The 15392-nt window shown below is 35.7% G+C and overlaps 1 protein-coding gene across 2 annotated transcripts in view; it reads left to right on the plus strand.

Annotated features, from left to right (window-relative positions):
- The window catches only part of BNC2 (basonuclin zinc finger protein 2), a 295002-nt gene that overhangs the window by 264124 nt on the left and 15486 nt on the right, over nt 1–15392 (plus strand). For both annotated transcript variants that reach the window (XM_070935541.1, XM_070935542.1), the window contains one exon: nt 5276–7242. In XM_070935541.1, the coding sequence (XP_070791642.1) occupies nt 5276–7242 (1967 nt within the window). The remainder of the gene's footprint in view (nt 1–5275; nt 7243–15392) is intronic.

The raw sequence follows: 15392 nt of genomic DNA on the forward strand, positions 1-15392 counted from the left end.
CCAGGCTATGCTGCTGCTCTTCTAATATGCAGTTAGGGGAAATAAAATACATTACACTGAAGGAAAGATGTGCTGAAGGACAAATGGATAGCAATATTATTCCCAAACATGGAAATGCTATCAGACCAACCAAGATTTGTGGCCGGTTATACTATGAGAGTCACTCTGAAACTTTATTGAAATAGCCTACCAGTAGAATAAATATACAAGGTCTCAAATTAATTCCTGGTATCTCTTGGAATTTATTTTTCTATGGAGCTGAGATGGACCAGGGGTCAGATTTAGTGTAAAGTAGCCAATCGCTTCTAATTGTTATTTTTTCTCACTTTCTTGCTATTGTAAACCCAATCTAGTAGATTCAATGGCTCTTGGGTGTCACTGGCATATAGGTAATCCTTGACCTATGACCACAATTGAGCCCAAAATTTCTGCTGTTAAGTGAGACATTTGATGAGTGAGTTTTGTCCCATTTTACAATTTTTAGAAGTTGCTAATCTATTACGCAGTGCCTAAACATTTACGTACTTCATTACATGGGAAGTTTCTGCAGTTACTTTGTAATGCAAATTCAGTGTGGAACCTAACACCTTAACTGAGTCTTCATGTTTTGCTCTATTTTCCATGTCCGTTTGGCCTGCAGTCACTATGTTATCTGAACCCTTGATAGAATCAGCATCTATGTAGATCCTTATCAGAAAGTAATTGAAATTGAGAAAAAAATAATTTGAATTCAGCTATAGAACTCAATTCTATGTTTCTATAATTGTATTCTTATTAAAGCTAAGAAGTGCATAAGGTTTTTCGGGCAGGCCATTAGAAGAGAGAGGACGATTTAGAGTTTTTTAACTTTAACTTTATTAATCTAAGAACAAGATATTTATTATTTGCATCCTGCCTTTATTGTTTTTACAAATATGTCAGTGAGCATTATTAATCTAAGAACAAGAATCTAAGACTAAGAGCAACTTTTGCACTGGAATAAACAAAAGGAGGAATTTGGCCACAGTTGCTAAGTGAATCACTGCAGTTGATAAGATAGTAACACGGTTGTTAAATGAATCTGGCTTTCCCATTGATTTTGCTTGTCAAAAGTTTGCAAAAGGTGATCCCATGACCTTGGGACACAGAAACAATAATACTATCACAGTAATAATAGAAAATATTTCCTACATGCTCCCTAATTTTTCTTTGAAGGGCTCCTTAAAATATTTTTGATTAAGTTAAGTTTTTGCATAATTACCTTTTAATGAATTCACAATATGGCTACATTGATATATACATTTAGCTTTAAGTAGCTATGTTGAAAAGGCAAATTAGGGAAAGGATAGCAGATCTGCAAATATTGATAAATAATCATTAACAATATATAGAATATGTAATATATTCTCATTTCAGGATAATAAAAAAAAGGAATCAAGGATTTTTTTTTAGAACAAAAAAATAGCATATATTTCTTGGAAATGTGTTTGTCTCTTAAACAAGATATAAATTTGTTCGTGTTGTATCAAAAACTTTATTTATGAAGCAGAAGCCCTCAGGAAATCATATCTCCTATATTTTCATCCCAGTCCATGGATATTCCCTCTCTAAATTAAAGTGCTGAAAATTACACTGGATCTTGGGGTGAAAGGTCAACATTTCTAACCCTATTTGAATCATCTCTGATAATAATCAACCTGAGGTTATCCTTCATTCTTAGGTGACCTACATGTTAGGAGACTTTCCATCCTGACATATCTCATCCTCACCTTTAGGTCAGGTAAAACCAGAAGATATGTGCAGGATGATTAACTATGATATTATTTCAGTGACCCAATAAGAATCTCTCTCTCTCTCCCTCCCTCCCTCCCTCCCTCCCTCTCTCTCTCTCTCTCTCTCTCTCTCTCCCTCCCTCCCTCCGATGTTTATGTGTGGATCTATTTTTTATTTATGCTGTTATAGAGAAAGAAATAATATGTGGGTTTAAAACTACATTGTGAAGATGTTAATCTTAGTTGAATTAGACGTTTCTTTCTAAAATTGGAAGACAGCACAATTCTATTGTGTAGAAATGGAGCAACTACTGTGTCACTTTAGACAACCGAGAAGCAGAATCATTTGCTGCAGATGTATGGCACGCAGATCTTATGGACTTTCTCAGCATGAATGATCCTTGAATTTCGTGTCTGCACTGTCCCAAGAGGTTTATCTATTCAGTCATGAGTTGACTGAAATAATATAAATTGGAATCTTTTGTAACGAAAAAAGTAAATGTTGATAAAATTTAATGGCATTGGGGAAAGTCATGAGAGAAGCCAAAACGAGTTACACGGAAGACATGATATGAGCCTCAAGCTGAGTATTACAATACACCGAGGAATCCACAGCTAGTTTGTAACAAACTCCAAAGGGATCCTTGGTTCCTTATAACTTTAATCTTAAAATATTCCTATTCCTTCTTATCTACTTCTAAATTGTAATGCATTACTAATTTTCATTCAGTTAGCATTATGTGAACATTGCTTTGATTATAATACAGCACATATGTACAGTATTATATAAAACATACATGTTCTGACCTAGTTTTCTGCAATGAAATGGGAACAAAAAAAGAGATACAACTGAGGAAAAGTACTGAAAAAGTCACCTTGAAAAGTGGCAGGTCTAATTTTTTTTCAATTAATCATTGCTTTTAAAAAGCTGTTGCTTGTTTGATTTGGAGAAATATTAAATAGCAATAGCATGGATTTACTTGGTTGATTTAAAAAAAAACAATATCTGGTTTAAGTATTTTTTGAGTATCTATTTATTCACCAATATTGCTTTTTAGATGTGTGATCAATTTATTTTTATAGCATTGTGGTTTCTTTGAAGCAAGTGCAGCATTTTAATGTTTCCAGGTAAACAATTAAAATGTAGAATTTTGAGGAAAAGCTGAATTGATGGAAAGTGCAAGCTAACTGTCTTCTGGACTTACACATTTCATAAGGAGCTCCAGGATCTTGAAATATCTATGTTCAGCAAGGGGATAGCTAAGGCTTTGATCCTACTTATATTTGAACTAAACTGCAATTCACTGTACCACATCCATAGCAAATTCTTCTTCTTCTTCTTCTTCTTCTTCTTCTTCTTCTTCTTCTTCTTCTTCTTCTTCTTCTTCTTCTTCTTCTTCTTCTTCTTCTTCTTCTTCTTCTTCTTCTTCTTCTTCTTCTTCTTCTTCTTCTTCTTCTTCTTCTCCTCCTCCTCCTCCTCCTCCTCCTCCTCCTCCTCCTCCTCCTCCTCCTCCTCCTCCTCCTCTCCTCCTTCCCTTTAAGTTAATGAAATGTGTATCAGAATTATACTTCAAGTAAGAACATAAGTAGGTCAGGAATTTAAATAGAGCTGTGCTGGATTAGACCATCAATCAATTTTCTTTTAGTAACGGGATAGTTTGGTATCTCTGTAAAGATTACATATAGGTATAAATGTACATAACTTCTCCTTTTAGCTCTCCAGGCTAGTAGGAAACAACAGAGTTGCCTTCCTTGAATTTACTTCTACTATATATTTTAGGTAGTACTCAATTTATAACCACAATTGAGCACAACATTTCTGTTGCTAAACAAGACAATTGTTAAGTGAGCTGTGCCCTGTTTATTTTAAGTGAATAATGTAGTTGTTAAGTGAATCTGGCTTGTCCTATTGACTTTGCTAGTCAGAAGCCAGCGGGAATAGCTACCCCTAGTAATCATATGACCCCAGGCTACTGCAACTGTCATAAATACATGCTGGTTGCCAATGTGACCATGGGGATGCTGCAATGGACATAAGTATGAAAACTGGTCATAAATCACATTTTTCAATGCCGTTGTAACTTCGAATGGTCACTAAACAAATGGTTGGATTACCTGTAATGAATTTCATAATTATGTATTGTTGGCTTGAAGAAATGAAACTCTCTCTTCTGTTTATACAGTATATATATATATTATCATTTGATAATGTTCCACTAACTTGTTTTGTATGGTTTAATAGAGAGTAGCAGTTATGGATCTTTCTGAACTTCTTGGAAGGTAGTCTACTTAGAGACCAAAATAACAAACAAGGAGGTTGAGCTAGACAAGCATATCTGTGGAAGTCACCAATTTATTGATTGCTCTATGCTGAGGAAAAGGGCTTGCCAGCAAAATTATAAAAGTTGGCAATATGGCTGGCATGAACTTAACTAGAAGAATTGCTCAAGAAACAATATATTTATTATCTAAACAGTCTTTTGCTTTCACACATACATACTGTTATAGAGGATGGTCTGATATTACAGTGTGGAATTTTTAAGATCTACCTTGAGGCAAATCTCATACTTACTAGCAAAAATGAAAGTGTGAAATGCTTTTTAATGTATATTTAACAACAGATAGTCTGGTGATTACTGATGTGTATTCTCCCTGGACTTTTCCTTTGCTATCAAAAGGTAATATTAAAACACATTTTTACGCATTTATGATATCCGCAGTGATCAGATGTTTACTTTTAAAAATGCTTGGTACTTTTATTTATTAAAAGTGGTAAAAAGTCATCATGTTTTCACTCTAACCAAATTTAGTTTACACAGGAACAGCAATTCCATGAATAAAAACAGTAAAATTTGCCATTTTTTTAAAAAAAAATGGTTATTATAAAATTAAATTTTAAATCTTCCTTGAGAAGATGAAAAAATATATTAAACTTTTCCTTAATATTTTATGTTGTCTTTTTAAATTTCCACTTCAATTATAATGTCTAGCTATATATTATATTTATTAATTTGCTTAAAAAAGCAAACCTTCCAAATTGCATATCAAAGACATAAACTGCATGTCACTAAATGTATATTTCAAATATTTCCTGTAGTGATACCGTTTAACAAGGATTGAAGGTACAGTCCGTGACATTTAGATTCAATGCGTAATGACAGATTACCTTCTCTTATTAATGAATGTTAATTGTATGGTATATAAGCATTTATTGTTTAAAAGAAGATCTCTTAGCTTAGGTCATAAGAGATTATTATTGACAATAGCCCAGTTCACAAAAACCAGAAGTTTACACTAATGTTTGTTCTAACATGATTAAACCACTATGTTTCTTTTCCTTCAATTATTATGTTTGCTTGGTAGCAAAGTTTGCTTTCAACAAAGTGTTTGCATGTAGTATTCAGAGCTTAGTGTTTGATGAGCAGTCAGAACAGCACTTTCAATCGAAATCGATAATTATGCAGAATCAATAAGGTTTTCTTCTTTTGTGTTTGTCTTTGTTGTTTCTTTGATATGGCCTCTAGGATGCTGCAGGCAAAGTGCTGGACCGCTGGGCCATCATGTCCAGGGAAGAAGAGATTATTACCCTTCAGCAATTTTTGAGGTTTGGAGAAACCAAATCCATTGTGGAGCTGATGGCAATTCAAGAAAAAGAAGGGCAAGCCGTTGCTGTTCCATCTTCAAAGACAGATTCAGATATACGGACTTTTATTGAAAGCAATAATCGAACCAGGAGCCCAAGTCTCCTTGCTCACTTGGAGAACAGCAACCCTTCCAGCATTCATCATTTCGAAAACATCCCAAACAGCCTAGCATTCCTGCTACCATTTCAATACATAAATCCAGTCTCCGCTCCACTACTGGGCTTGCCGCCGAATGGGCTCCTGCTGGAACAGCCAACGCTGAGACTGCGTGAGCCAAACCTTTCAACTCAGAATGAATTTAATGAAAGCAGTGAATCTGATGTTTCCCCAGCCCCTTTCAAGAACGAGCAGACCTCCAGCAGGAATGCCTTGACCAGCATCACCAACGTAGAGCCCAAAAGTGAACCAACTTCCGTTTCCCCTGTTCAGACTTCGACCCCTGTCAGTGATTTATCCAAACCTGAACATACAAAGAGCTCTTTCAGGATTCACAGAATGCGAAGGATGGGCTCAGCCTCACGGAAAGGAAGAGTCTTTTGCAACGCATGCGGGAAAACCTTTTATGACAAGGGGACCCTGAAAATCCACTACAATGCAGTCCACCTTAAGATCAAACATCGATGTACGATCGAAGGCTGCAACATGGTCTTCAGCTCCCTTAGAAGTCGCAACCGCCACAGTGCTAACCCCAATCCCCGACTTCATATGCCCATGTTAAGAAACAATCGAGACAAGGATCTCATCCGTGCTACATCCGGTGCTGCTACTCCTGTTATAGCAAGTACAAAATCAAATCTAACATTAACGAGTCCAGGGCGACCTCCGATGGGTTTTACCACTCCCCCATTAGATCCTGTGTTACAAAATCCTCTTCCTAGCCACCTCGTATTTCCCGCTTTAAAGACTGTACAGCCAGTTCCTCCTTTTTACAGAAGTTTACTTACGCCTGGGGAGATGGTGAGTCCTCCCACCTCGTTACCAACTAGTCCATTGATGCCAGTAACTGGCACAATGGAACAGTCTTCTCTCCCTTCAGAATCAACACTGCCCGCAGGCATCATGCCCCTCCAAGAAACAAGTGCTGACCTCGCCCCTAAGAAAAAGCCACGAAAGTCAAGCATGCCTGTCAAAATAGAGAAGGAAATCATTGACACAGCCGATGAGTTTGATTACGAAGATGAGGAAATTAATGATAACAGAAGCATAACTCATGATGGTGGTCATGACAATCATTGCCATTCTCAGGAGGAGATGAGCCCAGGGTTGTCTGTGAAGGACTTCTCAAAAAATGGGCAAAACAGGTGCATTTCAAGGACAGAGCTAAGAAGGACAGATAGTATGACATCAGATGACCAAGAGCACGAGAGGGACTACGAAAATGAATCTGAATCCTCAGAGCCAAAACTGTGTGAGGAATCCATGGAAGGGGATGAACACATGATCCATGAAAGAAGTAGCAAGTCTATGATGAACCATGAAAGACCGGATGAAAACCACAATGATGCTTCCCACCCCGGTGAAATTAAAGTCAAGGAAGAGTTTACAGACCCTACATATGAGATGTTTTACATGAGCCAATACGGACTTTACAATGGAGGCAGTGCCAGCATGGCTGCTCTCCATGAAAGCTTCGCTTCATCATTCAGTTATAACAGCCCCCAGAAATTCTCTCCAGAAGGCGATTTGTGCTCGAGTCCAGATCCCAAGATCTGCTATGTGTGCAAGAAGAGTTTCAAGAGTTCCTACAGCGTGAAACTCCATTATAGGAATGTTCACTTAAAAGAGATGCATGTCTGCACAGTGGCTGGCTGCAATGCTGCTTTCCCCTCCCGAAGAAGCAGAGACAGGTTAGTAAATATTGAATTTATTAACTGATTTTCTGCAGCTGTCTTTTTCTTAAGCCAAAGCTTAAGCAAGTCAAACGTAGGCTTTATACTGAATATATTTAAATTATATGGACGGCATATTCCTTTAATATAAGACTAGGTAAGCAACCTGGTAGCCCCTAGATATTTTTATTATAATTGCCAATCCGCATATCAGTGGGCAGTGATAACGGGAGTTGTCATACAAAAATAACTAAAGGATACCACGTTGCCTTTCCTCAAACCAAGAAATCTTTCATTAGCTTTGTTTCTTGCTTTTCTTGATCTCTAGATCTGTATGCAAACACTGAACCATCACATTATATAATGAAATAGAAGTGCAAATATAATAGGACTGTAGGTTCTTCACTGCTTTTCTGTGTATCTTAATTAACTGTTCTTTCAATTTGTAAACAAAGCTCCCATTTCTCAGGGTGATTATTTCTATATTCCATATAGACCATTCATGCGTAGGAGAATGTAAATATGTTGAATCGATGAAGAGACAGTAGACAGAAATGCATACATATTCCTGTGTACACAGATAGTACTGTTAAATTCATTTTTTTCTTTGCTCAAGTATTTGAAAGTTGCTATTTCAATTTTGAACAGTGGCATGAAAACTCTTAAAACCTAAGCCAAAACAAGTAGAGACCACTGATGATAGATTTTAGCATTTCAGGAAGGTACCTGTGAAGCATCTTATTAATAATCAACATGCATGATAATGATGATGAAATGCAGGCTTGTAGATTTGGACAAACCCCATTAAATGAATGAAAGAAGCAATTTGATGTAGAGTCTTTTATTCATACAGGTGTGAATACAGTATACCCTGTAAGGTATGTAAATTCCAATTCATTCAGCTGAGCACTACCTACACATAAACAAAGAGGAACTCAGACATATTTTTAAAATTAATAAGGACCTTTTCTTCTGCTGGACATTTAGATGATATCACATAACAGTTATGCTACATCAAGTCTGAAATAGTTTAGTTTAAACAGAAGCAGCTGGCTCTAAATAGTTTAGTTCCTTTTTTATTCCAAAAAAGTAAGGTAAATGGAATTTGCCAAAGTAGGTCAGTGGCAGGCTAACACAGCTTTTCTATACTTATGGATTTATATACACATAAACTTATACATACAGCAAATATGCAACATGTATTCATGCATACATATAAATATAACATTAAAAAAACAATAATGCTGCTCAGAGAATGTTAATTAATTCTGGAGCATAATCAGTTGCTGTTCACACAATACCGGTATGCCACAAGAAAAAGAAACTGCTTTATAATCTGTTGGACCGCAATCAGTTCCTATGTCTTACTAAGTGAAATTGGTTTAAATTATTTAGTGGCAACTGATAATAAAAAATGTGTTTCTGATCTTCCCTCACCACATTTCAGCTACAGTTTTCTTTTTCACCCACATTATGCTTTTCAGGGAATTCCCACACTTCTTACAGTTTAATCCTAGTTTCTTTTAATTAGCTTTGGCTAGTCTGCATGCTGTTCTATCTTGCAAGGCCAGAGGGAGAGAAGGGAAGGAGATAGACTGAACAGGTGGAACTGAAGTATGGCCAGCCACCACCCTCCAGCTTTCAACAATGGATGAGCAAAAAAGAAAAATCTTTATTTCATTGGGCAGTTATTTGCATGGCGCCCTTGACATTCATCCCAAAACAACAGAATTCTTACAGTGCAAAAATTGGACATCCCTCATTTTAGGTGATTATCTGAACTGTAGCAAACTACATTTACAACTGTTTAATATTTAAAACTAATAGCAAAATATTAAAAATGGCCAGGATTCAAAAAAACTATGAAATGGATTCCTGATTAGACTCTGCCAGTGGGAAATAGCCTGCTGTTTTGGGGGAAGTAGTGTATATGTATGTTTTGAAGGGCCAGGAGTTTGCAAAGAATTTTGAAGTAAACATGAAAAATAAGTGATCATTTAAAAGTTAATCCTTTCAATATACTAGACCCCTTGTGTGAAGTAAAGCCAGTTTTTAGGTCATGATCTTTCTTTACTTGGAAGTAAATTCCAATAAATTCGGTGAGATGTACTCGTTAGCTATGTAAAGGCATAGTTAACACTATGATGTTACTCTCTCTGAAATCAGAATTACAATATTCTAAAATACAAAATTTTATTTTTCTCTCAGTTACAGTACATAGATATAGCCCGTAGCTTCCATTCTAACAGATGCTCTGGATTTCTAAAATTATAGTGATAAGTGAACTTCAGACATGTAAACTATGTTATGCATTAAGAAATAAAAAATAATGCTTACTTTTTTTTTAACTAATAAAAGATTTTCACAATTTAAATTGTGACAATATAAATTTCAAAAATCTAGTCAATTTAGCAAAAACACTGGTAGCTTTTGCATACACTTAAGAAATAAATCATAAGCACACTTATTTTTTAATGTATTGTTTCACAGCCTTGATGTTAACCATAATTGGGAGTTACTTTGGAATTTAGTGGTGATCTTACACATGGTTGCAACACAATGAATTTTGAAAATTCTAACCTAAGAATATATAAATGCATTTGAGGTTAAGAATTAATGTTTCTTTAATAATTCTTCAGTTCAACATTAAACTTGTTATTGATTATAAATGGGACTTTGAAGTATTATTTAGCTTAATGATCTTTTCTATGAGGTAAGATTTTTTTTCTTAACTTTCTGAGAAAAATCTTATGACCTGTCTGGTCTTTTAGCAAACAAAGGAAGCTTTGAACATACAGCGTCTTACTTCATTACCAAATAAGTAGAGGAATAATAATTGAAAGGGAGTGAACTTAAATCATCTTAACAGGCATTAGAACCTAGTTGAAACCATTCTAACATATTGTAACAGAAGTGTGACACTTCCAATGTAATTTGTACAGAAGAATGTCAAATCTTATCATTCAATCTAAGATACTATTTACTTTATTTACCATTAAATCCAACATACTATACTATTACTATTCTGTAGTAGTAATTGCACCTTTTTTCAATGGTGCATAACCATATTTATGAAAATATAATGTAATCTTTCAACAAATAAATTCTTAATAGAAAAAGAGGACAGTTATCACTAAAAATAAGCTTGTGACCATGCAGAGTTATTTTTTTAAATATCACATTAAAAATGATAAAAAGAGACTTAAATGTTAAACACTGATTATACTTTTTGCACTAACATCTTATTTATTCTTCAAGGCATACGGCCTCCTCTCCTGTTCAATATGCTTTAACAACTATGGACCTGAACATTCAGAATGGCAGAATTTGATAACTGGCTTTGATTCTAGCCATTCTTGTTTACCCACTTGTCATATGGATAACATGATTTTCATTATGACCCCAAGGGCTCCTTAATAAAAACACAGGGTCTTACTTAAATTGGCGTCTTCCAAGGAAATCTTGAACTTCAGCTTCAGAGAAGCCTTGGATAAGTAATGGGTAGGCGATATAGTTTGTCAGTGGCCTATTTGAGATTAGGATGGCCATAGACTTTGCAACTATTTAGAGCTAGATGCCTACAAGGGGCTTCTCAGATATTTAAACATTGAAGAAACGTTCATCTTTCATATTAATTGTTATGAAACGTGCCAATAATTTAATATCCATTTTCTAATGCTATCAGCAATTGGCAGTGTAAGTCTTCCTTGTTACTTGCGTCTAGGTCACGACTTCTGCACAGTCAGACATGGTACTTCACTTTTTCAGTTCCCGGATTCCTGTAAAATAAATACATCTGCACTACCACGGTTAACTGCTTCAAGTTACAAAGGAAGGAACTTGATGCATTGCCTCTCTCTGAGTAAAGGATGCTAATTGTTAACATTTCTCTTTAAATTTTCACAGAACAAAAAGCATGTGTGTTTGTCTGCAAGGTGGGAAAGGTGATTCAGCCCCCTGAATAAATTTAAAAACAAAATAATATTTGCTCAGGGTGACTTATAAATAAATATGAGGCAACTATTGGTGCCAAGTGTGATTCTGCCATTAGGTTGCTAGTTAAATCAGTCCAGATTTAAACTTGTAAACTCCTTGATTTGTATGGAGAAAGACATCTGGATTGGGTTTATTAAAATCTGCTGATGTTTCCAGAACTAAATTTGTGTGGATATAGGCCTCTGGGTAGTTAGATCAAGAAAGCGGAAGCATGCGACTTGCTTATCTAGTTACCTGACTTCCAGCCCTGTACAGGTGTGCTTGAATAAATTAACATTAAATACGTCCGATGAGCCACTGCATACATTATCAACAAAGGTGAAGATGTGAACAAATACTACCTACCTCCTGTTATCACCTCTTAAACACCACAGCAGCCATCCCCCCTCCTTTTCCATTCATCCCGCTAGCTTTTGAAACTTAGAAAGTTAACTTTTGGAAACTGCTTTCCGAACAAATCTATGCGATTTTTGAGGAGCCCATCAGTACTTCTAGAAAGGAGGGGCTTTAAAGTAGGTGGTGGTGACTTTAAAGGCATACGTAATTAACTGTGACTTAATAGGAGAAAATATAGTACTTGAAGGTGTTAGCTGCTTGCATAACAATTTAATAAAATAATTTAGAAGTGCCTCTTTTCTTTTTTGAAAACTCTACATCCTCAGGCACACTTTCAGTTGTGCTGTAGCTTGAAGCCATTTCACTGGCGAGTTGGGACTGCTCGGCAAGGCGAGGAATTTGTTTCTTGCCTTGCCAAATCAACCCTGCAATCAGGCAGTGTCTTCTGTTCATAATGTCTTCTTTCTGTGATTAGTTAATTTTCTAACTTCATAAGAAAAGGAATCAGAAGTAAATAATGGCTGGCTTTGCATCTTTTTTTTTTCCCCTGCTGCATTCCTCTTCTTCCACAAACAGTTTGGTTTGAAAGCGGCTAGGGAATTCTATTTTCTTAAAATTCTTGGCAAAATGGGATAGCTTTATCTGAGATCCTCGGTGACTGATTGGAGATAAATGAACTGCAGAATTCTTCATCCACTGCCCCAAGTGAATGCCTTTTCTTAACTGGATGAAGGCATATGTAGTTCACTATAATCACATAGATTTTCTTCCCCCACGTGGTCTCGGTTAAATCTCTCTTAGTGATTTGCAAACACTTTGCAGATATAGTTGAAAAGTATAATATAAAATATTGAAGCCATTGTTATGTTAGTAGTGGCAGAATGCGAAGCTTTCCCGAAAAGCTAAGGGAAGTAGGATGAGGTAGGACCAAGCTTTTTAAGTTGTATAAAATCCATTCTTCTTACATGGGTAAGCAGAGAAATAATGAAGCTGGTTGAACAACGAAGTATTTGTTTGCGGTGTTAGAACAGTGTCTAAGTTGACAACTAGAAGCGATTTGACTGAAACCAGACATTTTTTTAACCAATGCCATCCTGTCATATAAGTTGATATTGCAGGAAATTTAAACTAAATTATGATGTTAATTGCATTTCTCGGAGAGTTGGGGGTGCTTTCCTTGAAATTTAATGAAGACCATGCATACTGATGCAGAAGAAGATAATAGAATAGAATTAGAATAGGAGAATTTTTGTTTCAAAAGGTGAGTTTGGGCTGTAGGGGATTGGAACTAAACATATATTATGCTATAAAGATTAGAGTGGTCAGCAGAAGTGAGAGATTTATTAAAAGCACTCCTTAAGTAAAGCCATAGATGAAGGACATTTTAATCAGGGTCCTATGTTCCACACCCTTTCTTTCAAATCAGAATTACTTATTAGATTTACAGAGGTCCATAATATGACACCACCACCCAAAAAGTGGTCTTGAAAAAAAATATTCTCTTGATGCCGAGGTCAATGCCGTATCACTCTTACATCTTTTATTTCTGTGAGTCTGTCCTCCCCCGCCCCAAATAATAGCTGTTAAGACCCCATATTAAAAACTCAATATTTATATAGCATTTTACAGTTTACTGAAGTATCCCATTGCCTTTATTGCTCTATAAATGAGCAGTTATTAGACAGTACTATAATATCAACTAAATATCAATGGCTAGTAAAAAATATCAGTCCTAAACTGGAGCTTTGGGAGGCAAATCCTTTTAATGAGATTTGAAAGGAGCTGATTCTTTTCTAGGTTCAGAAATTTTCAGATAGATATTCTAAGATCAGCATTATTGAGATCTTTTCTTTAATACAGGAGAATTTAACTGTCTAACATATATTTTCCCTTAAAAGATGTGAACTCTTATATGAACAGAAAAGATTTTCCCCACAAAAACTTTTAATTTGCCCTAAGTAGTATGTAACACATGGGACATGGTGGCTCAGTGGGTAAGCCGCTGAGCTTGTCGATCAGAAGGTCGGCAGTTCAACAGTTCGAATCCCTAGCACTGCGTAATGGGGTGAGTTACTGTTACTTGTCCCAGTTTCTGTCAACCTAGCAGTTCGAAAGCACGTAAAAAAAATGCAAGTAGAAAAATAGGGATCACTTTGGTGGGAAGGTAACAGCGCTCCATGCGCCTTCAGCATTGAGTCATGATGACCATGATGACCATTGAGTCCACATGACCATGGAGACATCTTTGGACAGCGCTGGCTCTTTAGCTTAGAAACGGAGATGAGCACTGCCCCTAGAGCCGGAAATGACTATCACACATGGGCGGGGGAACCTTTAGTATGTTACAGATATATAAACCATAGGCTTAATTGAAAAAAAATCTTTTTTTCCCTGTGAAATTCAAAGAAGCTCAGGCTGGGATTCACTTGAACATTTTGCATTGGTAGTTATTCGTTTTTATAAAGTTTTTAAATTCCAATTTCCATATCAGATATGAATTTCAAATTATGAAATTCATGATAGATTCCAAAAGTGTTGAGTTGTAGGTTATGAAGTTCCTTTACTTTTTTTTTGAAGTCCTTGCCAGAATAGTTCTTTCTTTTTTTTTTATTTCATTCATCTCAATCATTTTGTCCCATAATTAAACTTGACATCAAAATATATATTAAAAAAAAAGATAGTCAAGTTGTATGTCTGTACATCTCAAGGACTGTTTCTATACAGGTTTATGCCTGCAGTCCTTGAAATGTCTTTTTAAAGATTGAGCATGAGAAGAATCACATGATTAGTTGCATAGACATTTTAGAAGTTTGTGAGATACCATGCACACCATGAGTTTCAAGATTTCTTAAGAAAGGGTGCCCATTCAGTGAATTCGGAAGGCAGCAGCTCTGCTGGAGAAACCTCAGAAGTTTGATAACCATATATAGAAACAGCACTTATTCTACAGGCTTTTTAGCCTATACAGTCACAAAGGGGGCACAGCAGGGTCACTTGGCTCAGTAGTAATTGTGTTTTACAGACTTCTAAAGCAATTGGCTCAGTCAGTCCCAATTCAATAAAAGTGGAAAGCGAGAGCACTTTTGTTCTTCTCTTTCTCCTACTTTTTTTTTTTTTTTACTTGAAATTATTTCATTCAGCAGTCTGTCTTTTTTATTACCAGGACTTGACATTAGCACTCCAAGCTATATTAGCATCCATTTCAGCAGTTCAGTAATGGTATTAAAAAAACACTTAACTTCAACGGTGAATAGTTGTATGACAGTGCCATAAAAATCCACATTAAAAAAAAATCTTATGTATTTGTCTCTGAATTTTTTTTTTACTTGTTTAACCACTTCAAAACTGTGTTGTCATTTATAAAGACTTTCCCTTTAAAGAAACATGCTTGAAAACCATGAATTTCCATGCCTCTGTTCCCCCAAAAGTCAGAAACCATTTTAAAAGTAAAACATGGGGACTGAAATATAAGCTGCGTAGATATTAGAGAAGAGTAGGACTGCATTTATTTTGTCTCTACTAAAGCATACTGATGTCAGACATGCAAAATGCCTATTGGGTTCAAAAAGTAATTAAAAGAGAAGGAAACTTTAATGGCATGTGACAGAAACCAAGGAAAAAAATAATCATCTCCAAATATCAGAGATGAAGATTTTGGATAGCTTGCATATTTGGGAGATTTTTTTGAACCTGGCATTCTCTTTTTATTTCTATCTGGAAGGAGACCTTAAGTACCTTGGCAGTCTTGAAGCTTATAAATGACAACATCAGGTTCTAAATTTTGATTAAACATTCTGTAATTAATCAATAGTAGATATGAAGCAGTTGTTGGGGTC

The sequence above is a fragment of the Pituophis catenifer genome, unplaced genomic scaffold (assembly GCF_029215685.1).
Source record: "Pituophis catenifer annectens isolate HBS135680 unplaced genomic scaffold, rPitCat1.0.hap2 SCAF_2, whole genome shotgun sequence".
In the NCBI taxonomy this organism is placed as follows: domain Eukaryota; kingdom Metazoa; phylum Chordata; class Lepidosauria; order Squamata; family Colubridae; genus Pituophis; species Pituophis catenifer.